This window comes from Aethina tumida, chromosome 2, assembly GCF_024364675.1.
Source record: "Aethina tumida isolate Nest 87 chromosome 2, icAetTumi1.1, whole genome shotgun sequence".
NCBI classification, from domain to species: Eukaryota; Metazoa; Arthropoda; class Insecta; order Coleoptera; family Nitidulidae; genus Aethina; species Aethina tumida.
The window spans coordinates 8,614,438-8,637,537 of NC_065436.1; the positions used below are offsets into that span (position 1 = coordinate 8,614,438).

A 23,100-nucleotide genomic window follows, 5' to 3' on the forward strand; every position below is an offset into this window, starting at 1 on the left:
ACTGGCAGTTGCTCGACCTGCAACTACGTCACTTCTTCCAGCTGTTTTGGGTACGCCATTCGCGATAGCAATTTGAGATTATTGTTTAGTCTGTGAAGAGAATCCGAAAGTATCGACGCCATCCGCATCGTATTTATTTTAACTCATCATGACTTCGGGAATGCCGGAGCTAGGCTCCAAAATAAGTTTAATATCGAAAGCCGATATTCGGTATGAGGGTCGTTTATTTACTGTAGATCCCCAAGAATGTACAATAGCTTTAGCCTCCGGTAAGTTTTCATTGTGTTACTTACGCCAAATTTTCCGAGCTGGAAATGCCTACTTGATTGTGCATTTCGCTCGTGATCGTTTCTTGTGGTTGGGAAAACATCTTATTTGCAATTGTTGTGCCCCGGTTTTTGCTATTTCTACAATGTTTCAACTGGATTTTAACATCTTAAGTGTAACACAATTAAATATCAGAATATGATACTTTAATTAAAGTAGGAGTGCACTAGTGAAGTTTATAAAAAAACATATTACTTGAAATATTAACACTTGAATTGAAATTATAAAAAAAAGAAAAAAAAACAAGTGTACTTTTTTTGCCTTATCAAGTTGCAAGTTTTACATCTATCAAACACTTTTAAATGTTGTAATTGTACTTATTTTATGTATGCCAAGTTAAATGTTATAATTTACAAAAAGGTCATTGACTGAAACCAAACTTCTCCAAGATTTTCGTTTATTATTTGTTTGTTTGAAGGTTCTGCTTAACACAGTATTGTCCAGTTTTGGAACCCAACTCTTACTGTTGTTTGTTTCAGTACGTTCATTCGGTACGGAAGACCGGGAGGCCCAATATCCCGTGCCCGCCCAGAGCCAAGTGTACGACTACATCTTATTCAGAGGCTCTGATATCAAGGATATCCGTGTGGTACCCGGCGTACCGACGCACGCCCAGCCGCTAAATGATCCCGCAATCATGCAGTTGTCGGTGCCCCCGACGTTGGGTACTCAGCAGTACCAGACGCATCCAGTGCTGGGTCAGATGGCCCCACAAATGTCTCAGTTTGCTAACGCCTACGGCAACATCGGCAGTGCTATTGGCGGCTTGGGATCTGGTTTGGCACCCGGTATGCATATGCAAAGAGACAACAGAAATCTTGGAGGGAACAAGCCAAGTGAGTTAATTTTACCTGGGACAGAACAACCCCCTACCCTATCCCCTACTGTTGAACCAACTCAGGCCAACGAACATGGTAAAAAATCATTTCTGTTGCTTAGTGCTTGCTGATGTTTTTTAGCTTCTAAATTAACTTGCGTATTATTGTTCTGATAGTGGATTCTAAAGTTAGTTAGACTGCTTTTGTAGTAAATGTACTATTGTATAATAATGCTTAAATTAAACCAGTTGTAGTACTATTTTTAATATGTATTTAGTTTATTTTGATTAATTTTTTATACTTAAAAAAGTACATAGAATAAAATTCAAATTTCAATTCGTATTAATATATATAACAACACCTATTCAAATTTTTTTCACAATTGTATTTTTGAACGGCATGCACTTAAAAAGTGAGATAATTTAACTGTGCTCGATGTCCTGGTTTTACAAAGTAAGAAGTGATACTCGAATTGGTATTCATGTAGGCTTCTTGCATTGTTATGTACTCTATGTGTGATGTGCTTTGTGCTGTGAGTTTCTATATTGAATATTATTAAATGGAAAAACTACAAAAAATAAATAAACAATTGAGTTTATTGTCTATTAACCTAGTCTCTTTAAAGTAGTTATTAATTATTAGGTGATTAGACAATTTCTAACTGATAACTCATGGATTTTCTTTTAATTAATATGTTAATAACAATGTTATAACAATTTGGGTATATTTCAGAGCTAACTACATTTTGTAAACCATCAATTTATAAACTGATTTTGGTGAAACAAGAAAATTTGTTGATATTTATTTACATTGTTTATATTACATATATTTTAATGTATATTTTACAGTTAAGCTCTTATTGTTGTTCACAAAAAGTTAAATCTTTGAGTAAATATAATATTAAATAATTTTTCTGTTTATCAAAATCTCCTCAAAAATTGTTCAAAATTAACTTTAGGACGTTAGTGTAAGCATTGAATGGATTTGATCAGTTTTAGTTGATTCATATTTGTATCACTGTTCGATTGAAATTTTGCAGCTTCCGTTTTAGATTTAATCAGCGGTGGAGGATCGCGAAGCACCACCCCGGCGAGTCTGTCGTCGCGGAAGTCGCCCACCAATGACCAGGGAACGCAGGCAGGAGGCAAGGGTGGCGACAAGGTCGTCAAACCTATTCAGCCACCGAACTCGAATCAGCGTAATCAGCAACGGAACAAGTCGCGGGAAAGGAAGGACTCCAGGGGAGATGGTCAAGTAAGATATATTTTTTTTATAATATTAATTTCAATAATTGAAGTTGTAACTAGAAGAATTTACTCTTAATACTTTTATTACAAAATTCTTAACTTACGAAATTAATTGAACTGAATTGAAATTTATTATAATTGTTCTCATATTTCTTATTCCATTTAATTAAAAGAACAGTTATTTGCAATTTCGTCTATTATCAAGCTGAGAAAGGCCAGTAAAATTTAAATTTACACAAACATTAAAAACTTACTAAAAATATGAGTTTATCCAGCTTAAGTTTAAACCTATTTTAGGTTGTAATAATAAAAATTGAAATAAAATTCTTAAGGATAATTAAAATTTAAAAAGTATATTAAAATATTTATTATTTTAATAAAAATTGTGTCAGTGAAGGCGATAATATTTTAATATTTTTCTTTATTCTTGAATTATGAAATAGAAAACTAATTTGTTTGTTAATTTTTTATTTTTTTATGACATTAGTACATTTTCGTTAATCAAATAAACAGGGAATTTTAATTCCAACTTGCTGTAAAAAAGGTGGTCAGTGAATTAAAGTTTTTATTATTATAGAAAATAAAGGTTTAATCAGAATTTTAAATTTGCAGCATCATTGTTTAAAAATAAAATAATTTAATTTTATAATTGATAATCGCACATCAATTATAAAATTAAAAACAACATTATGTTTTTCAATATTTACTACATTATTTCACATTTATTTTAAGTACACATATCTTTTATTACTTTTCCATTTAATTAAAAAAATAACAGTGAATTATAGTAATATTCCTTATTTAGCAGTAAAAGTCAGTTAATAAAAATAAAAGTTTTAAATAATTGAGTTAATAGTTCTCACTGAAAGTAAAAATAATATAAATCCTACTAAGAATATATTCACATTACTAAAAGTATTGTGAAACAGTTCCATAAAATGTAAATATGTTTGAATGAGCTATATATTTGGCATTATCTTCGAAGTTTTTATGATGTGTAAAGACAAAATAAGGTAAAGAATATGGAAATATATTTTTTATATTGACTGGATAAAATTTGATTTTAAATTTTGTTCTATTTCTCTAACCATCTTTATATGTATATTTAAATATATCATTGCTAACTTGTCCTGTTTTTTCAAAACGTAAAAATAAAAACAATAAGGCATCTAATTATTATAATATTTGATAAACATATATATAAACATTCTTTTTTTCGTAATTGTACGTTTGTTTATAAATTCAAAAAAACAATTTAAAGATTAAAAGTTTGACATTATTTGAGTATTGTTCAACTAACTGAATTATAAGCAGAATTATGTTTTATTTTACTCTTTTTGTTCTTATATTCCTTATTATTTTATAACAATGAAATAAATGATAAATTTAAATAATTGAATGTGAAAGGACAGACAATAAAGATCTAAATTTGTAGAAAAAAATATTGACGTTACTTTATACATTTTCAAAAACTAGAAATATTACAGTAACATTTTTCATTTTAACTTTCAAAATTTTTGTACGGAAATCATTCCCCAGTTTATTGCCAAGAAAGGGGAATACTGTCGTACAGATATCATTAGTATTTTGATTAGCATTAATATAAACATTCCAAGATAATTGCAACTTTATTTATTAAAACAAATAACAATTAGAGATTAAAGTCGTTCATTATTAGCACTATTGTTCAAATTAAGTAAGTAATAAGCAATATTATGTTAGCGTGTCAATAAGCAAATTATTATCTTTATTAATTGTCATGGTCCACATTACTTTATCATTAAATTAAGTAAACAGTAAACTTTAATTTACATTTAAATTATTGCGACAAGGCAGGAAAATAAAGATTTAAATTTGTAGAAGTATAAAAATAAAATAAAAAAATATGGACAATCAATTTTCAAATTTAAAGTTTGGATTTTGTTTCTTGTTGATTAAATAAGTAAAAACGAATTAGGTCCTAAAATAAGCTTCAAGGGCTAATAAATTAAAATGAGAATTTATTTTTAATAAATATATCTTGGTAATTTATCTATTTTCTAATTAATTTTAATTTACAGAACCGTCAGATGCAACGGAATCAGAATCACGGTGGCGCACACCACCAAGGTGGAAACCACTATAACAACAACCAACAACAAGGTCAGCGTGGTGGCTGGTCGAACCGCGGCCCCATCAGCAGACCGAGAGGCAGACCGCGTGGCAATTTCAAAGCTGGCGGCGGCAATCAGGGCCAGCCTAACCAGGGTGGCAAGGTTAAGAACACACTCAAATTCGACAACGATTACGATTTCGAGCAAGCTAATACCGAATTTGAGGAGTTGAGAAGTCAACTAGGCAAGGTATGTGTTCAGTAGTTTAATTTTATTGTTACACCTGTGCTTTTAAGAGGTGTGCAGCTCAGATATATACAATTTCTTTATCAATCTTAAAATAAATAGTAATTTGGAATTTTTCTAACATTAAAATACATAGAAATATTATACATTTAAAAAATATATATTTGTTAAATAATTTATATATAACTTTAAACAAAATTGTTAATCATATTGTTGAGTACCCTTTTTTCACTATAACCACGTGTAAAGGGTGACGTAAAGATGAATATGAATCAATGAAATATTGATAACATTCATTTGAAATAAATTTTATGATTCTTCAATTCATAATCACAGTTTATCAAAATTTAATGCTTAAACCGAGATGATTATATACAATTTTGGTTACATATTTCGTATCATTATCGTGCATAACAATCCATGTAATTGGGTAAATTATCGTTGGCAAATGGTTGTATTCAGATGTCTCTATTTAATAATTTTTTGTAATGGTCCTATACTATGCCAAGGAAAGGAATCTCAAACCAAAACCTTTCATTCACTGTGTTTAAAAATTTTTGTTGTGTATCTGAAATAAAAACTTTTATTATGTGGATGATGGTATTGGTATTTTAGTATATTTTTCTAAAGAAAATTTTAAATTTTTATACAATTATATAATTGTATAAAAATTTACTTTGTGAAGAAATAATTAGATAATTTTTTCGTATTCTTTTTCTTAGTGTCAAGCAATAATAATCTCAGAAACTACAGTTACGTCAATACTAACATTCCTATCTTTTTGAGCACATAGTCATGCTTTTAGTAAATTAACTTAATTTTGTATTATAACAAAAGAAACTAAATTGAACAAATTTTTCATTTTATATTCAATTTCTTCTTATTTTTTCAAATTTTCAACAATTAGTTTAGAAGGTGGCGTTACCAAATTATCTTGCTTTCTTTTAAGAAGCTAGTAATTTCTATGAACAATATCAGAATACTATGTAACTATGTTCAATTTGGCCAGTGAGAAAAGAGTTTGAATTATGTAAAGTGTATGAGTTAAATCATTTTCTCCACATAAATAGTAACCTTCACGAGGAATTTAATTCTTAGTAGTCCTGCTTTTCAATATTTTCTCATAGTTTTTGGCAAATCATTTTTCTAAAAGAAAATAGTTTAAAGTTTTGTTTAAAGACCAGTAAGTTGATTAGAAATATTGAGAACTTGTGGAAATTAAAGTGAGAATATAAAGTTCGTTAAGAAAGTACCATTTTTAAACTGCTATGTTATTTGTTGTTGTCTTTAAAATACATTTTCTGCACTTTCATATAGATTACTTTCAACATAATTTACTCGTAAACGTTTTCACAAAAAAATTGCTATGGAAATAAGGATTATTTGAGTGAGAACATATTACATGATTATTACTGGACAATTTATATATTTTGATGAGTAAAATGAAAACAAAAACTTAAAATGTAAAAATAATTATGTCGAAATTGTTTTTTTATTTAATTTCTGTTTTAGCACAAATTCTTTCATTGTCTTATAATTTTTTAATTTACTGATATATCACCAGTCGTTTTCAGAATAATAATGGAGGTGATCTCTATCATATATTGTTTCTATTAAAAGACTATATAGAATACATAATATATATACGAACCTGGCCAGATACAGAAATTCTATAAGGTATGATGGATATAGATTTATTTAATAAGATTGATGTGTGAATGTGTGTAAAGGTCCCTGCTTAGTAGGCTGTTTAAGGTCCCTGTGTATCAGGCTATATGTGAAGGTCCCTGCTTAGTAGGCTATGATTAAGGTCCCTGCTCGGCAGGCTATTTTTAAGGTCCCTGCGTCGCAGGCTATGTTTGAGGTCCCTACTTTGCAGGCTATGTTTAAGGTCCCTACTTTGCAGGCTATGTTTAAAGGTCCCTGCTCGGCAGGCTATTTTTAAGGTCCCTGCTCTGCAGGCTTAGATTGTTGTGTTCTGGGTCTGTGAGACAAGCGGGTAATAGACCTGGTAGTGGTTGAACCGCCTCTGAGCTCCTGGCTAGAATATGGTATCTTTTGATAGCACTTGAGAGTCATGGGTGTAACAGACCTGTTGATGGTTGAGCCGCCTCTGTGCTTCTAGTGGTTGTTAACTGTGCCACATAACAGTCTATTTTGTTAAATGAAATAAGGTTTAGACTTAGTTCTTCGAATATATTTTGAGCTTGTACTGCTGTTATAATGTTTACAGATTACCGGTGTCAGGTGAATCTTTGCAAAACTGCGGAAGGTGCGAGGACGCCCCACATGTCAGGAAGGCCGTGTTAGCTTACGTCATCACCTTCACCGATGGACCGATGCGACGTGCTCACATCTATTTAGACTAGTTTTGTTTCATAAACAAATACTTCAGATTTGCTTATGAAACAAAACTAGTCTAAATAGATGTGAGCACGTCGCATCGGTCCATCGGTGAAGGTGATGACGTAAGCTAACACGGCCTTCCTGACATGTGGGGCGTCCTCGCACCTTCCGCAGTTTTGCAAAGATTCACCTGACACCGGTAATCTGTAAACATTATAACAGCAGTACAAGCTCAAAATATATTCGAAGAACTAAGTCTAAACCTTATTTCATTTAACAAAATAGACTGTTATGTGGCACAGTTAACAACCACTAGAAGCACAGAGGCGGCTCAACCATCAACAGGTCTGTTACACCCATGACTCTCAAGTGCTATCAAAAGATACCATATTCTAGCCAGGAGCTCAGAGGCGGTTCAACCACTACCAGGTCTATTACCCGCTTGTCTCACAGACCCAGAACACAACAATCTAAGCCTGCAGAGCAGGGACCTTAAAAATAGCCTGCCGAGCAGGGACCTTTAAACATAGCCTGCAAAGTAGGGACCTTAAACATAGCCTGCAAAGTAGGGACCTCAAACATAGCCTGCGACGCAGGGACCTTAAAAATAGCCTGCCGAGCAGGGACCTTAATCATAGCCTACTAAGCAGGGACCTTCACATATAGCCTGATACACAGGGACCTTAAACAGCCTACTAAGCAGGGACCTTTACACACATTCACACATCAATCTTATTAAATAAATCTATATCCATCATACCTTATAGAATTTCTGTATCTGGCCAGGTTCGTAACTGTTCATGCGCTGCTATTGTTGTTCTACCTCGGCTGCCAATCCTTCGGAGTGCGTACCTCTCATTAGGTAAACAATGCGTTATCTCAAAGGGTCCGTGATACTTTTGTTTCAACTTTCTTCTATTCGACAGCTAACAGCGACATCTAATCCTAACGAACTTGCTTCTGTATGTAGTTCGGTTGACAATTCCAGATCAAAAATGTTGAAAATCGGATAAGAAGTCAATCGTACATTTTCACATTTACATGTCCATTCAAAAGATTTTCCCTCACGTAACAGTGCAGATATTGGTGCTGTTAAAGTAGCAAAGTTTTTTCACAAGATGTCTAAAATATCCAGCCAGTCCTTTTTCGATCACACCTAAATATTTCACAGATGTTTGGAAAAAGTTACATTTTTGTATATTTAAGGGCGTCAATGACCTTTCTTAAGTTCTTAAGACGTTCTTGAATGGGTCGAGCAGGGCACAACACATCATCAACATAAACAAACGCAATATCGTCTTTAAGTGGTCCAAGGGCTTTAACGATGGCGCTCTGATAATCTGATGAAGAGTTTATGAGATCAAACGGCATTCGGTTGTTCTTTTATTTCTTTCGTAACCCACTCGTCCATTCCTGACAAATTCAAGTCATATTCCTCAAATGCAATTTCTAAATCTTACAAGTCGAAACTGCGCTGCAGCCACACTTAAACGTTCTGCGCAGTCATCTTCAATGTTGCTTGAGTAGTTTGGGCGTTGGTCATTGTCGATAAAATTTCCATGTTTTGTTTTTGGAATCTGTTGTTACTTTCATGCTGCTAGTCTCTCTCCGATGCACTTTTGGTAATGTTCACAACGTTCGGACTCACTGCGCGTTTGTGTCTTTCACCATTGTCTGTTCGTTCACAAAGAAACACAAAAAAAAAAAAAAATAATTTTTTTAGGTCCTTTCTTCCGGAAATAATTCACGAGAAGATATCCCACTTCTGATGATAGATTAGCGACTGTTAATCTGTCTTTTTAGTTTGATTAAAACACTAAATTCACAATAATACGCTTTATTACAACAAACGTACTTTAACCCTCGACATCTAAAGCTTGACTGCTCGGTTCTTTCTTAAGAACTGCCCCGATTATTAAATGTAAACAAATACTTCAGATTTGCTTATGAAACAAAACTAGTCTAAATAGATGTGAGCACGTCGCATCGGTCCATCGGTGAAGGTGATGACGTAAGCTAACATATATATATATATATATATATATATATATATATATATATATATATATATATATATATATATATATATATATATATATATATATATTTAAAACTTAATTTAAGAAATATTTTATTCATCATATATGGTTTTTAATGCTTGATCTTTAGTAAATAGCGTTTTTTTTTTTTCATTTAAATAAAGAATAAAAATGGTGTAAAAATTGTAGTTATGCCATTTATTGTAAAAGTATCGCTTCTTCTTTACATTTTTAACATTTCTTTTGTTAATAACACATTGTATTAATCAGTCAATGTATGTTTTTCTTATTATTAAATATAATATATTAAATAAATCAATAAAGATACAACAATTAAAAGTGTAATGGGTCTAGAATTTTGCATAGTATTTAGAAATATATAATATAATTTATAAAGCACCATTAAAAAATAGATACAACCCGCGATAACTGTAGCCAAAATCTCCATTTAAATGTCTATGTAACTATACCTATTTGAAACTATGAGATAACTGATAAATGTATACTTTACCATCTGATCTTGTTCTATTGCACATGAATTCATCACTTCAAAGTACCCTTGTCCAAAATTCTGGAGGATAATTAATACATTTTTGTGTGAATTTTTAATCTTGTTCAAATATTCTTTTTTGATACCAATAGTTTTATTACTAAAATATATCCTTGCAAGATTTGTTCATTCAAACGACGTTTGATTGTTCTACTAGACTCACTGATATTATATGACTCAATTAATTCATTTTCATTTTCCTAGAAGAAAAAAAAGGATGTCGTTTACTGATTTTTTCAATTTGTCTGCCAATAAAATGAGGACATTTTATTAGGACATTTTCTTAATGTTTTTTCTATTGAGAATGTTATTTCATATTTGTTAATAAGCATTTTAAACTATTTTTGGTGTTTCACATTCATTATTTCCCTCTTCTGTGAAGAACAATGCTTCTTTCTTCTCACTGAAAGTGAATTTATTCAATAAAACAATATAAATCCTACTAAGAATAAATTCTTACTTTTAAGAGCATTTTTAAATAAATAAAATAAAAAGGTATAGAATAAAAATAAAATGTTTGATTTTAAATCTTGTTCTATTTATCTGGCCACAACTGTATATTATTCTGTGAAAAAATAATTAGATAATATCTACGTATTCTTTTTCTTATTGTCAAGTAATAATAATCTTAGAAACTACATTAAAGCCAATACTAACATTCCTAACTTTTTTGAACATGTAGACACGCTTTTAGTAACATTAATTTTGTGTTATAACAAAAAAAAAATAAATAAAATTTTATATAGATGTCAATTTCTTCTTGTTTTTTCAAAATTTCAGCAATCAATTTAGAAGATGACGTTACCAAATTCTCTTGTTTTCTTTTTAATAGTTAGTAGTGTTTAATTTGGACAGTAAGAAATGAGTTTGAATTATATAAAGTATGTGTTAGATTAAATCATTCTCTCCACATAAATCGTAACCTTCATGAAGAATTTAATTGTTAGTTGTCCTGCTTTTCAATATTTTCTCATCGTTTTTGCAAAATCAATTTTCTAAAACAAAAAGGATTTCTTTAAAGATCTGTGAGTTGATTACAAAGGCTTAGAACTTGTGTAGAAAATAATGTGGGATGAATATAAAATTCGTTATGAAAGTACTATTTTTAAACTACTATGGTTTTTGTCGAAATTGTTTTTTTTGATTTAGTTTCCGTTTTAGCACAAAATCTTTAAAAAGCAGGGTAATATATTACATGCACTTTGTAATTGAGAAGTGTTTTATATTTGGAAGAATTTTTGACGTTTTGATAATATATATAATATAGAAAAGTTTTGAAAGAAAACTTAATTTATTAAATATTTTATTCATTATATGTGATTTTAAATGTTTGATCTTCAGTAAATAAAGTTTTTTTCTCATTTTTGTATCTCTGTAAATATTCATTTTAACTGTAATTTATGATAAATATTTAAATAAAGAATAAAATTTAAATCACTTTTGTTAGTAACACATTTTATTAGTCAGTCAATATATGTTTTTTTTTTATTAAATATAATATATTAAATAATCAATGAAGATAGAACAATTAAAAGTGTAAATAATGCTTTTTCTCATTTTTATATCTCTGTAAATATTCATTTTAACTATAATTTATGAGATCTGATAGATATTATAAATTATAGTTATAATAAAGATCAGAATTTTGTACCGAATGGTGTAAAAATTGTATAGTTATAGCATTTAATGTAAAACTATCGTTTCCTCATTACATTTTCTACATTACTTTTGTTAATTACACAATTTATTAGTCAGTCAATGTATGTTTTTCTTTTTATTAAATATAATATATTATATAAATCAATGAATCAATTATTAGTGTAATGAATCTAATATTTTACGTAGAATTAAAAAAAGTTTTTATTTTAATTTGAAATAATAATTTCTTCATTAATATTACAGAGAAATAGATCTAATTAAAATTTTAGATTGTTGTCTATTTTGGTTTTCTACACACCTCTAATAAATAATCTACATGTATCACCCTGTACTTATGAAGTACAATCATTTTAAATATTTTGACTTTATGATTTAAAAATATTAAGCAAAAAATACTGCTTTTACAGACCAATATTAAGATTTTATGGATTATTTTACGTTGTTTCTATCATTATATTAATATTACAGGTCAAGATAGAAGATGGCAATACAAATAACGCAGCAGTCAAGACTCCGGCGGAAGCGAACGGTGGTGCCGCAGTGCCCGCCGAAAGTGACAAGAAGGACGACAGCGGTAACGAGACAGGCCAGGGTGAAACTGGAGAAGAGGAGGATCACGAATTCTTCTACGACAAGAGCAAGTCGTTCTTCGATAAGATCTCGTGCGAAGCAGTCGAAAGAGCTAAGGGCAAGTCGCAGCGGACCGATTGGCGTACCGAACGCAAACTTAACTCGGAAACGTTTGGCGTGTCGGCCACCAGACGGGGAAAGTAAGTCGAGCAACAATATCTTATTTAGCAGTGGTTAAAATATGAATATTGTTGTAGTTATCGTGGACGCGGAGGCTACAGAGGAATGGGATACCGTGGCGGTTTCCGTGGAGGTTACAGACAACAACGCAGGGATCAACAACAACCACAACAAGGTAATCGTCCTGCTGAAAGAACCGTCGACAAGCAGACGTCGGTTACTTCAACCAACGATAACAACACTGAAAATGCCACTGTACAAAACACGAACGCGTCCGATTCATTGGCGGCAGCTGCCGCAGCCGCTGTCGAATTCGTAGCCGCCAATAATGCTTCCGCACGTACACTAAAGACAGTACCGAGCGATTCCGAAACAGAACTAAACCCATTGCCCGGAAGTAGTAGTGGCACTGAGCAGGTTTCAGTAGCAGAACCTGCTATGGCAGGTAGATTATGGGGGAATTTACTAACCATTCGGGTTTCGTGACGTTAACATGCTGGTCATTATTCATCAATAATATGTTTAAATTAATAACAAAATAATTTAAATAAATTGATTTAAGTTTTTATAAGTCAATTATCTAAATTTTACTCAATAAAAAAATGCAAGGATTTTTAACTATTTAAATTAATAATATATAATTAATAATTTATTGGTAAGTTGTTCATTATTAATAATATTCTTATTATAAAATTTAAATGTTTATAAATGGTTGAGTGAAATTGTCCATTTCTTTAAAAAAAATTATTTATTTTGTTTTTATATTTTTTAAAATATTCGATGAGAATACTTGCTATTCCAACATGATTTTTATTTAATAAATTATAACTATATTAAATTGACTTAAATTCTTTTTACAATAGGCAATATAATCCTACATAATTATTTGGGAAATTGAATACAATATTTATATTGTATTATTCTTTTATTTGGGTTGAAATGTTTATTTTAATTAATTGAAAACAAAACTTAATTAATTAAAGGTATTTATTTTTTGATTTTTATTAAATGAAAGGAGATTTTTAGTTAGTTAGTTTTTTTTGGGAGAAAAATAATTGATTGGATAATAAATTTATTTCTTTTTGTTTGATATTGTCCAAAGACATTTTTGAGTTGAAATATTTTCCATTCTTTGAGAATTAAATTGATTTCTATTTACAATAAATTATATTTATTATTTAATTCTGAACGTTTAGATACAATTCTTGAATACAACGCTGATTTCCTTTATTTGAATTTTTGAAATTATTTAAATTACTATAATTTTTTTTTAATCTAGATTTTAATTTCATTTTTTAAAATCAATTCTTTTTACAACAAATAAAAATTGCATGGGTGAAGTTGTCTGTTATGGGTTGTTTCGAATTTTTCTTACAGCGTACTATTGATATTTTGGTGATACTTAAAACAGTAATAATTTTAACTTTAATTTAGATAACTGAAAGTTATGAGTTTTGTGCGTATTCTCAAAATATCAATACTAAACTGTAACTTGTATGCTGCCTTTATGTCCATTTTACTCGTAGATCTGTATAATTCAATAAATATTTGAATTTCTACTGATCTGTGAATATTTTTCAGCATTGTTGTAGGCGTATATTTTATTTCATATACAATTAACAAATATATTAGGTCGCGTTGTGTTTTGTCTAATGTGTGAGGTCATTGTTTCTTATTGAGCATGTTTATTTATAGGTGGAGGTGAAAAAATTGAGGCGAAGAAACAGGTATGTTCTAGTTAATGATATTTGTTGAACGACGTTACACATATATTCTCATTCTCAGTGATCTATTCCTTGTTTTAAATGATTATGCTTTCAAGTATCATTTCCAGTACATAAATTTCAAAAATCTTGTTTTTACAAATTCATACTTTAATGTTTAATTTTCATTCATACTTTAATCTTTAGTTTATACATGTGTTGCTACATTTTTATACTGATTCTTTAAATATATTCTGTAAAAAGAAATATTAATTGTAATTTAAAGAAAGGTTTATTACCAATGTTTATAGTATTTATTATTTATTTAATATTAATTTAATAAAAAGTGATCTAATGCTGTCCAACAATTAATCTTAATTTGATTATTATGAGAAATAGAGTGTGTGGTCTTCATGTGTATATTTTTTTGGATATATTAATTTTATTTTTAAAAAGTTGTTGCTTTTTAATGGTTTTTAAAACTAAATAATCTTAAAAGATACAGGAAAATATTCATTTTTATCATTTTTCCATATTATAAATACGATTTACAATTAAGAATTGTTATATAGTCAATGAAATAATCATCATATGTAAAGTTTTTGATGATAAAAGTAATATATTTTAAAATGTGTGTTCATATACTCGTTGTTTCTTAATTGTGGGTAAACTGTGTGTAGCATGTGCATTATGAGGCAAAAATTGTACCCACATACATTGAAAAATGTATGACACTTCATATTCAGTCATATTCTTATTCAGTAACAATACATTTATACTTTTGTAGTAATAATTTAATAGCAAAAATTATAAGAAACCATATTATATAGTTGTTCGGGTTTATTGATTGACGTTTATTGGAATTATACTTCTTTTACATTAAAATCAAATACATACAAAAGAGGAAACTTAATTGTCTTTAATTAGGTTATAAATTCTTACATGTCTGGTATAGATTTTTGCCTCAAAACATCATCATAGACAACGTTTTAAAGGATTTCAGACTTGGTCCAAGTTGTCTAATATTTAAAAATCTGACATATGGATGCTATACCTTGTGAATAAAAATTTGTGGCAATTTTGAATAATTCGTACAATGTATAGCATCCATGAACTACTTCAAAGTACTTAAATATGTTTATGTTTATTTTTCAGTGATATAACAAAAGATCTGACGAAATTATTTAATCTGCTGACACAGGAAGGTGGAGACTTGACTTTTAATTTGTTGGGTATAGGATGGCGATTGATTTAACAGTGATCTGTGATGAAAATGCATACAGTAATCTGTATGTCGCCCAAGAACACGATGTCACTGTTTGATTGGAATTCTATTTGTGAAAAAAGCAGTGCTTTATTTTAGTTTCCTGGTGTCAGTATTACTGTAGGTTAGTTAAGGTGTACCTTAAGTGATATATTTTATTTTATATATAAAAGGCAGATGATAAATTTAATTAATATTGTATATTTGTACTGCCACTAGAAATTAATATTTTTTTTATACTTGTAGCTTGCTAGGGTCAGTTAGGGCAAAAATTGTGAATTTACTATTTTGATTTTTAAGGGAATGTATTCTGTTCTTACTGACCGTAATTTTTTGCCAATGATGGTTGTTGTAATTTATTATACTGAATTATTACTGTTAACATAGACTTTGTAATGTTTAAGTAAATTTTGAAATAAACAATTATGTAATAAGGTCCTTTACTTAATTTTAATGAGTGTCTCACTTGTCTGCGTTTATGTTCCTTCCTATTGAAATTTAATTTACATAATTTATTAAATTTTTAGGTTTATCTATATTAATTTAATTACAGTGGTGTTATAATTACTATCCTAACGTTAATTAGGAAAAGCACACCTCTAATTAAATAAAATAATGGCACTATATTTTCCTAGTTAAATTAAATCTTAATGAATAAATATGAAAATTGTTAATATTTTGTTGGATACCTTTTATTCATTATAACCACCTGACTGTTTAGAATTAAATTTTAGAACTCTTCAATTAATAACCACTAAATTTTATGCTTTTTGGTGTTTTAATTGAGACTAGGATCCACAAGTTTCAGTTGTAATTGTGTATCTAGGATCCAAACTTTTATTAGGACTATTCTCTTGAACATGGATTTATCACTCCAAAGTACGAGGATGGTCTGAAAAATTTCCCACCTAACAATGATTCAATTTTTTCACAAATTTATTTATTTTTCTACATAGTCTCCTTGTAACTCTACACACTTCTCCCAGCGATTTTCCCATCTTCGTAACCCGTCTAAATAGTACCTGGCGTTTTTCTCTGAAAAATAATTGTTCATAAAGGTGATTGCCTCCTTAACTGACGAAAATCTCTGTCCTGCGAGCGCAGTTTTTAGGTGAGGAAACAAAAAGAAGTAGCTTGGGGCTAGATCTGGAGAGCAAGGCGGATGGTCAAGCAGTTCAAACTGTAGTTCGTGGAGTTTTGCCATGGCAACCGCTGAGGTGTAAGACGGCGAGTTGTCTTGGTGAAACAGGATTTTCTTTTTTTGCAAATGTGGCCGTTTTTCCGCAATTTGTGCCTTCAGCTTGTCAAGTAATGATGTGTAGTGTGCTCCTGTAATGGTTTTTCCTTTTTGAAGATAATCAATTAAGATGACTCCATGACTATCCCAAAAAACAGTCGCCATCACTTTGCCAACTGAAAAATCAGTTTTTGCTTTTTTTGGAGCCGGTTCCCCCTTTGCAGTCCGCTGTTTTGACTGTATTTTTGTTTGGGGCGTATAATGGTGTATCCAAGTTTCGTCTACAGTAATTAATCGACGCCAAAACTCGGATTTATTGCGCCTAAGCTGCGCCAACAGAGCGTTTGAAATGTTCATTCGAACACGTTTTTGTTCTAACGTGAGCAAACGAGGCACCCAACACGTGAACAGCTTTCTCATGTCTAAATCTTTATTCAATATGTGACAGACTCGTTCTTTGGACATTTTCATTAGCTTTGATATCTCCCTCACTTTAATTCGGCGGTCGTTTAACACTATTTGGTGAACTTTGGCAATGTTGTCGTCAGTAGTTACAGTTTTTGGACGTCCCGAACGTTCAACGTCTTCCAAGCTCTTGCGGCCACGTCTAAATTCAGCTGCCCAAAATTTCACGGTGGTAAATGATGGTGCGGAGTCCCCATACACAGAGTCCATCTCATCTTTGATTTGCGTGGGTGTATTGCCTTTCAAAAACAAAAATTTAATAATGGCTCGATACTCAATTTTGTCCATTTCACAAACACACTCACATCGACTCATTCAACTAAAAACTGCGTGTTCAAAAGGGCCGAAATATTGGTGAGTAACTGCCAAAAGGTGCATAACTATGGTCATTAGGTTTTATTGATGAGTGCCCCCATCTTTGGGTTGAGGTCGGAAACTTTTCAGACCACCCTTGGCTAAATTTTTGGAGGTTATTTAAAATGTTTTTGTGTGAACTTTTAGTTTTGTCCAAATATTCTTTATTGATACTAATGGTTTCTTTACGTATGGTACTTGAAGTTTTGTTCATTTTACCCTAAAAACAATTTAACAATATTTAATATAACAAACAGAATATTTAAATAGAAAGCATGCGCATAACGTTCTCTCATATTTACCTAACCTATAAAAGTCCTATTTTTTAATGTTCGAAGCGAAGAAAATTTGATATTATATTTGTTAAAAATCTCAAGACATAATCTCTATATAAGTTGGGTGTTTTGTGATTAACAGTTGGACCAGTTTTTATTGTTAGTGTTGAGGTTCTCTTTAAGACTATAATGTCAAATGAAACTACTTTAACTCTCGAAGAAAAACATCAAATCGTTGTCTGGAACCACAATGGATTTTCAGATAATGAGATCCAAAATTTATTTCCTAAAATGTTTGGAAATAGACCTGTTCCATCATCAACTACTATCCAGACAATTATGGAAAATTTACGCACACTCGGATGTTTATTCCCTGAAAACCACAAAATGGAATCAAAGGTGAAACGGTTAAAACAGAAACGTAAACGACGGAATAAAAAGATCTGTGAGGGTGTAGATCAAAGCCCATCACATTCAAGTAGGGAGACTGCACATGAAGTAGAAACGTCTCAGGTAACTGTTTTTAAAGTTTTTGCAATTCAATATTTTGTAAACTCAAATTCTCTAATCTTTTAACGATAAAATAATTATAATATTTAACAATCTAATTGAAATATTGATGTTAAAACAAAATTAATTTATTGTATATCACATTTGTTTTAAGGATGAATCCAAGGGGCTTCTATTACCTTCAACATGTCCAGAAGATGAAGGAGAAAAATGCGAATTACTAAATATCATAAAATCTGAACCGGAAGATATTTAAAAAAAAATTAGGATGAAAGGATTCAGAGAATATCCTAAAACTACAGGTACGAAGAAGTGCTAAACTTACGTGATTTCTTGTTGTATGGTGGCATCCCTGAAAGGTTGTATCACTGTAAAAAGACACTTTTGGTTATAGATGTTTATAGAAATCATTTTATTTTGTTTGTTTATTTTAATAGATTAAAATTCTCATGTTATGGGAAAATCATCATTAATTTAATGATTTATTGAATTGTTTGGTTGAGTTGGGGTGACCAAGTTTAGCTAGTTACTTACTGTTGTTGTTGAAATGTTCTTGCTTGTAAATTATCCTTTAATTTACAGATTTGTCATGATTGAAGAAGTGTGGTACTTGGGGAGTACCCTGTGAGTGGGAGAGACAAGCTACTCAATGATTAACTTTGAACTTGATCGTAAGATTGCATTCAACTAATTAGTACCTGTATTCAAATATTACAAAAGCGTGATAAAATAATTTTTTGCGAATGATGGTTGTTGATATTTATTATACTCAATTATTACATAGATTTTGTAATATAGTTATAAGTATATTTTAAAATAAATAATTATGTAAGAAGTACGTTTTTGATGCTTCCTTTTCACTTTCAATTTCTTTAAAAAATAATTCATATTTTTTTGGTTTATCTACATTAGTTTAATTATATTATATTCTGATTTTATATTGTTTAACTTTAACAGACTTCCAACTCCCATGATTTATCATATTATACCTTTATTTATTTTTATTTTTATCAAGTATACGCAAAATTTAAATATACAGTGGTGATCATATTTTTCTAGTTTATCTATATTAGTTTAATTATATTATATTCTGATTTTATATTGTTTAACTTCACCTCTGAACACAGGTTCAAATTTATATTTAAACCGTGATTTTTATAGGACTAATGTTCTGTATGAATAATAAACAGACTTCTAACTCCCATGATTTATCATATTATACCTTTATTTATTTCTATTTTTATCAAGTATACGCAAAATTAAATATAAAAGGGTGATCTTATTTTTTGGTTTATCTATATTAGTTTAATTATACTATATTCTGATTTTATATTATTTAACTTTACCTCTGAACACACGTTCAAATTTATATTTAACCCGTGATTTTTATAGGACTAATGTTCTGTATGAATAATAAACAGACTTCCAACTCCCATGATTTATCATATTATACCTTTATTTATTTTTATTTTTATCAAGTATACGCAAAACTTAAATATACAGTGATGATAATATTTTTTTGGTTTATCTATATTAGTTTAATTATATTATATTCTGATTTTATATTGTTTAACTTCACCTCTGAATACACGTTCAAATTTATATTTATCCCGTGATATTTGTAGGACTAATGTTTTGTATGAATAATAAATAGACTTCCAACTCTCATGATTTATCATATGATACCTTTATTTATTTTTATCTTTATCAAGTATACGCAAAATTTAAGTTTACAGTGGTGATCATATTTTTTTGGTTTATCTATATTAGTTTAATTATATTATATTCTGATTTTATATTGTTTAACTTCACCTCTGAACACACGTTCAAATTTAATTTAACCCGTGATTTTTATAGGACTAATGTTTTGTATAAATAATAAACAGACTTTCAACTCCCATGATTTATCATATGATACCTTTATTTATTTTTATTTTTATAAAGTATAGACAAAATTTAAATATACAGTGTTGATCATATTTTTTTGGTTTATCTATATTAGTTTAATTATATTATATTCTGATTTTATATTGTTTAACTTCACCTCTGAACACACGTTCAAATTTATAATTAACCCATGATTTTTATAGGACTAATGTTCTGTATGAATAATAAGCAGACTTCCAACTCCCATGATTCATCATATTATACCTTTATTTATTTTTATCAAGTATACGCAAAATTGAAATATATAGTGTTGATCATATTTTTTTGGTTAATCTATATTAGTTTAATTATTTCATATTCTTATTTTATATTGTTTAACTTCACCTCTGAACACACGTTCAAATTTATATTTAACCCTTGATTTTTATAGGACTAATATTCTGTATGAATACTAAACAGACTTCCAACTCCCATGATTCATACCTTTATTTATTTTTATTTTTATCAAGTATACACAAAATTTAAATATACGGTGGTGGCCAAAGAAATACACACATTCCCATCTTCTTCGCCTGTTTTGGGTATTTTATTTTAAATATTATATTGTAGTTATTATAGACTACTTATTTGAAAATTTTTCTTAAATTTTAATACAGGGAACATTAGCGAAAGATTCGGATGGTATTTAAATACAATGTTCGTTTTATCCCATAATCAATTTGACAATGTTGATTGTAACAATCAGAATATTTGAATTAGGAGCATGCGCATAACTTGTTATTATATTGACCTAACCTATAAATTTTTCTGTATTTTAATGTTCCAAGAGAAAAACATTTGATGTCCCATTCGTTAAAAATCTTGAAACGTAATCTCTACGGAAGTTTGTGATAGTCTTGGGTAATCTCTGATTAACAGTAGCGCCTACAGGCAATTGTGTTTTTTGTTTTTGTTGTTAGTTCTGAGGTTGTTTTCTTTAAGACTATAATGTCGAATCAAGTTACTTATACACTCGATCAAAAATATCACATCGTTGTCTGGAGCCACAAGGGATATTCTTATAAACAGATAAATGATTTATTTTCTAAAATGTTTGAAAATAAACCTGCTCCATCACCAAATACAATCCAGAGAATTTTGGAGAATTTACGCCGATACGGATGTTTAGTCCCTAAAAACCACAAAAGAGAACGGAAAGTGAGACCGATAGATCCAGAACGTGAACGACGCAATAGAAGGATCTGTGAATGTGTAGAGGCGAATCCAACACTTTCACTTAAGGAAATTGCAAAAGAAGTAGGAACATCTAGTGTAACTGTGGCTAAAGTTCTGAGGACTAACAAATATCAACAATACAAAATTGTATGTAATATATTAATATTTTCAAACTTTTTTCTTATAAAACAAATATAATATCAATATATTACAAAAGTAACTTACTGTATACTTAATTTGTTTTAAGGATGAATCCAAGGGGCTAATGTTACTTCCAGTACGTCCAAAAGCAAAATGCAAACTAGAAAATATCATAAAATCAGAACCTGATGAAATTACACAAACGACTGAAACTACTAGATCCACAAACCATCAAGAAACTACTTCATCAGGTACAAAGGAAGTGGTAGATTCAGATAAAAAGTAATTTTTTGTTGTATGTGTCTCTGAGAGGTCATATCACTGTAAAAAAGTACTTTTGATTATAGGTATGTTTATTGAAATCATGTTAAGGGAAAATCATTAATTTAATAACTGTTATGACATAAGAATTCCAAAAATATCCTTTGTTTTACAGATTTATCATGACTAAGGAAACCCCTAATGTTGCGTCAATGAAATAGACGGATTACACAATACTTGGGGAGTCCCCAGTGAGTGGGACAGACAAGAAATCTTATAATAGGTTTTGGACCAACTATATGGTTGTATTCAGCTAATTAGTACCTGTATTCAGTTATTATATTTATATCATATAGTACCATAAGAAATCATTTATATTAATTCTATTAAAAGATTGATTATTAAAAAGAAGTTGAAAACTGAACTATATTTATAACTTCATCATCAAAACATTGTTAAAAATTATGCTATACAAAGGTTCTAATTGTTAATGAGTTAGTTATTTGTTAAAGGTATTACTATGTAACATGTCTTGACCAAAGTAATAATAAACTTACTTTACAAATTATCAAAACAATACCATAAAAGTTAAAATAAAAGGCGTGAGTCTCAAGGGAGCCAACAGGTCCAAAAAATATTATCTATCTCTCCTCTATTTATTATCTTTTATTAGAAAACATACAAAACTACAATGGGCCAGATGATGATTAATAGTATTAATCTGAAAGAATACAAGTTATTGAAGGATATTTTCTGATTGCCACTTTTTAACTTGTTTTAGTCTTTTCAATTTTATATATTTTTAAAGGTCCCAACTAGTGTATTAATATATTTTTCTTTATTGCTCATATTATCTTATTACTATTGTGATTCTTATGTGATATTTATTTATCTTGTTATCGCTTTATTATTTATGATAATAAATATTATTTAAATAAAAAAATTGATTTGTAATTGGACCAGGGAAATCAACTCTTATTGACTATGTTGAATTTAAACGGTGGTCGTACAAGGAGTAATGTTGAACGCTCTGGTCGCCCAATTTGGGCACTTGTTACGGAAAACACAAAAAATATTCATAAAATAGTTTTAAAAGACTGTAAAATACAACCGAAACCGAATGTTGATATATGTTATATGTCCTTCTTCAGAAATGTCCATTCTGTTACTGTGTACTGTAGGAAGTGTGGATGTCAGAAAAGTCGAAGCTTTTAAAGATGTAGGAATCTTCGCCTTCGATTCATCACATAGAACTCGAATTCAACGACATAGAACTACTTAAATCCCTCTACTAAGCTTTTGTGATGAGTCTAATCTGGATACCATATGAATCACACTCTACATGTCTAGATCGCATCAAAAGAAAATTTATTAATCACATCTGGAATAACCTACATGGTACCTATTTAACATCCCTAAAAACTAGGAGGGACTCACGTGCAATCTTCTTACATAAATTAATCAACCACGCCATTAACTGCCTTTATCTTCTTTCAAAATTATCATTCTGAATTGTGTATTTGTGATGTGTCATAATACGAAGAGGCCTTTATTTATATACATATTTACTATTTTGTTTTTTTGTAATTTTGTACTGTTATGAGAGGTTTCAGTGTTGGGCGAATAAATTATTTATTTATTAACCAAAGGCTCTTTAATTGTGGTTTGTATTATATTATGTGTATAAGGTATTCCAAAATATATGGAATATCT

At 29.8% G+C, this 23,100-nt stretch overlaps 2 protein-coding genes and 1 long non-coding RNA gene across 10 annotated transcripts; all 3 read left to right on the forward strand.

The window, feature by feature from the left end:
• The first annotated feature begins 50 nt into the window (after positions 1 to 50).
• Positions 51 to 15,480, forward strand: LOC109599789 (protein LSM14 homolog A). Of its 5 annotated transcripts, XM_049962449.1 has the most exons (8): positions 51 to 269; positions 807 to 1,241; positions 2,185 to 2,399; positions 4,453 to 4,734; positions 11,794 to 12,095; positions 12,153 to 12,250; positions 13,771 to 13,802; positions 14,934 to 15,480. In XM_049962449.1, exons 1-8 carry the CDS (start codon positions 149 to 151, stop codon positions 14,934 to 14,936), a joined length of 1,488 nt encoding a protein of 495 aa, XP_049818406.1. In that variant the 5' UTR covers positions 51 to 148; the 3' UTR covers positions 14,937 to 15,480. The 5 variants fall into 5 exon arrangements, with proteins under 5 accessions (XP_049818406.1, XP_049818403.1, XP_049818404.1 ...); XM_049962446.1 differs by lacking the exon at positions 13,771 to 13,802 and having other exon boundaries at positions 52 to 269; positions 12,153 to 12,520; XM_049962447.1 differs by lacking the exon at positions 13,771 to 13,802 and having other exon boundaries at positions 52 to 269; positions 2,197 to 2,399; positions 12,153 to 12,520.
• A 1,649-nt stretch (positions 15,481 to 17,129) lies between these two features.
• LOC126264455 (uncharacterized) lies at positions 17,130 to 18,738 on the forward strand. Its single transcript, XR_007547165.1, has 3 exons — positions 17,130 to 17,886; positions 18,038 to 18,185; positions 18,466 to 18,738. It is a non-coding gene; the product is annotated as an uncharacterized LOC126264455 (long non-coding RNA).
• A 1,747-nt stretch (positions 18,739 to 20,485) lies between these two features.
• Positions 20,486 to 23,035, forward strand: LOC109599781 (uncharacterized). 4 transcript variants are annotated; one of them, XR_007547164.1, is made up of 4 exons: positions 20,486 to 20,670; positions 20,730 to 21,132; positions 21,233 to 21,473; positions 21,563 to 23,035. XR_007547164.1 is itself a non-coding variant. In XM_020015811.2 (3 exons), exons 1-3 carry the CDS (start codon positions 20,758 to 20,760, stop codon positions 21,571 to 21,573), a joined length of 531 nt encoding a protein of 176 aa, XP_019871370.2. In that variant the 5' UTR covers positions 20,487 to 20,757; the 3' UTR covers positions 21,574 to 23,035. The 4 variants fall into 4 exon arrangements, 2 of the variants coding, with proteins under 2 accessions (XP_019871370.2, XP_049818408.1); XR_002191574.2 differs by having other exon boundaries at positions 20,486 to 21,132; XM_020015811.2 differs by having other exon boundaries at positions 20,487 to 21,132; positions 21,233 to 21,377.
• The last annotated feature ends 65 nt before the right edge of the window (positions 23,036 to 23,100 follow it).

Bases quoted from the DNA above. Each gene is read 5' to 3' on its own strand.
- LOC109599781 (XM_049962451.1), top strand. From the start codon at position 20,758: ATGTCGAATCAAGTTACTTATACACTCGATCAAAAATATCACATCGTT. The intron at 21,133-21,232 runs GTATGTAATATA...ATTTGTTTTAAG, and splicing joins AATATCAACAATACAAAATT to GATGAATCCAAGGGGCTAAT.
- LOC109599789 (XM_049962446.1), top strand. From the start codon at position 149: ATGACTTCGGGAATGCCGGAGCTAGGCTCCAAAATAAGTTTAATATCG. The intron at 1,242-2,184 runs GTAAAAAATCAT...GAAATTTTGCAG, and splicing joins AACTCAGGCCAACGAACATG to CTTCCGTTTTAGATTTAATC. The intron at 12,096-12,152 runs GTAAGTCGAGCA...ATATTGTTGTAG, and splicing joins TCGGCCACCAGACGGGGAAA to TTATCGTGGACGCGGAGGCT.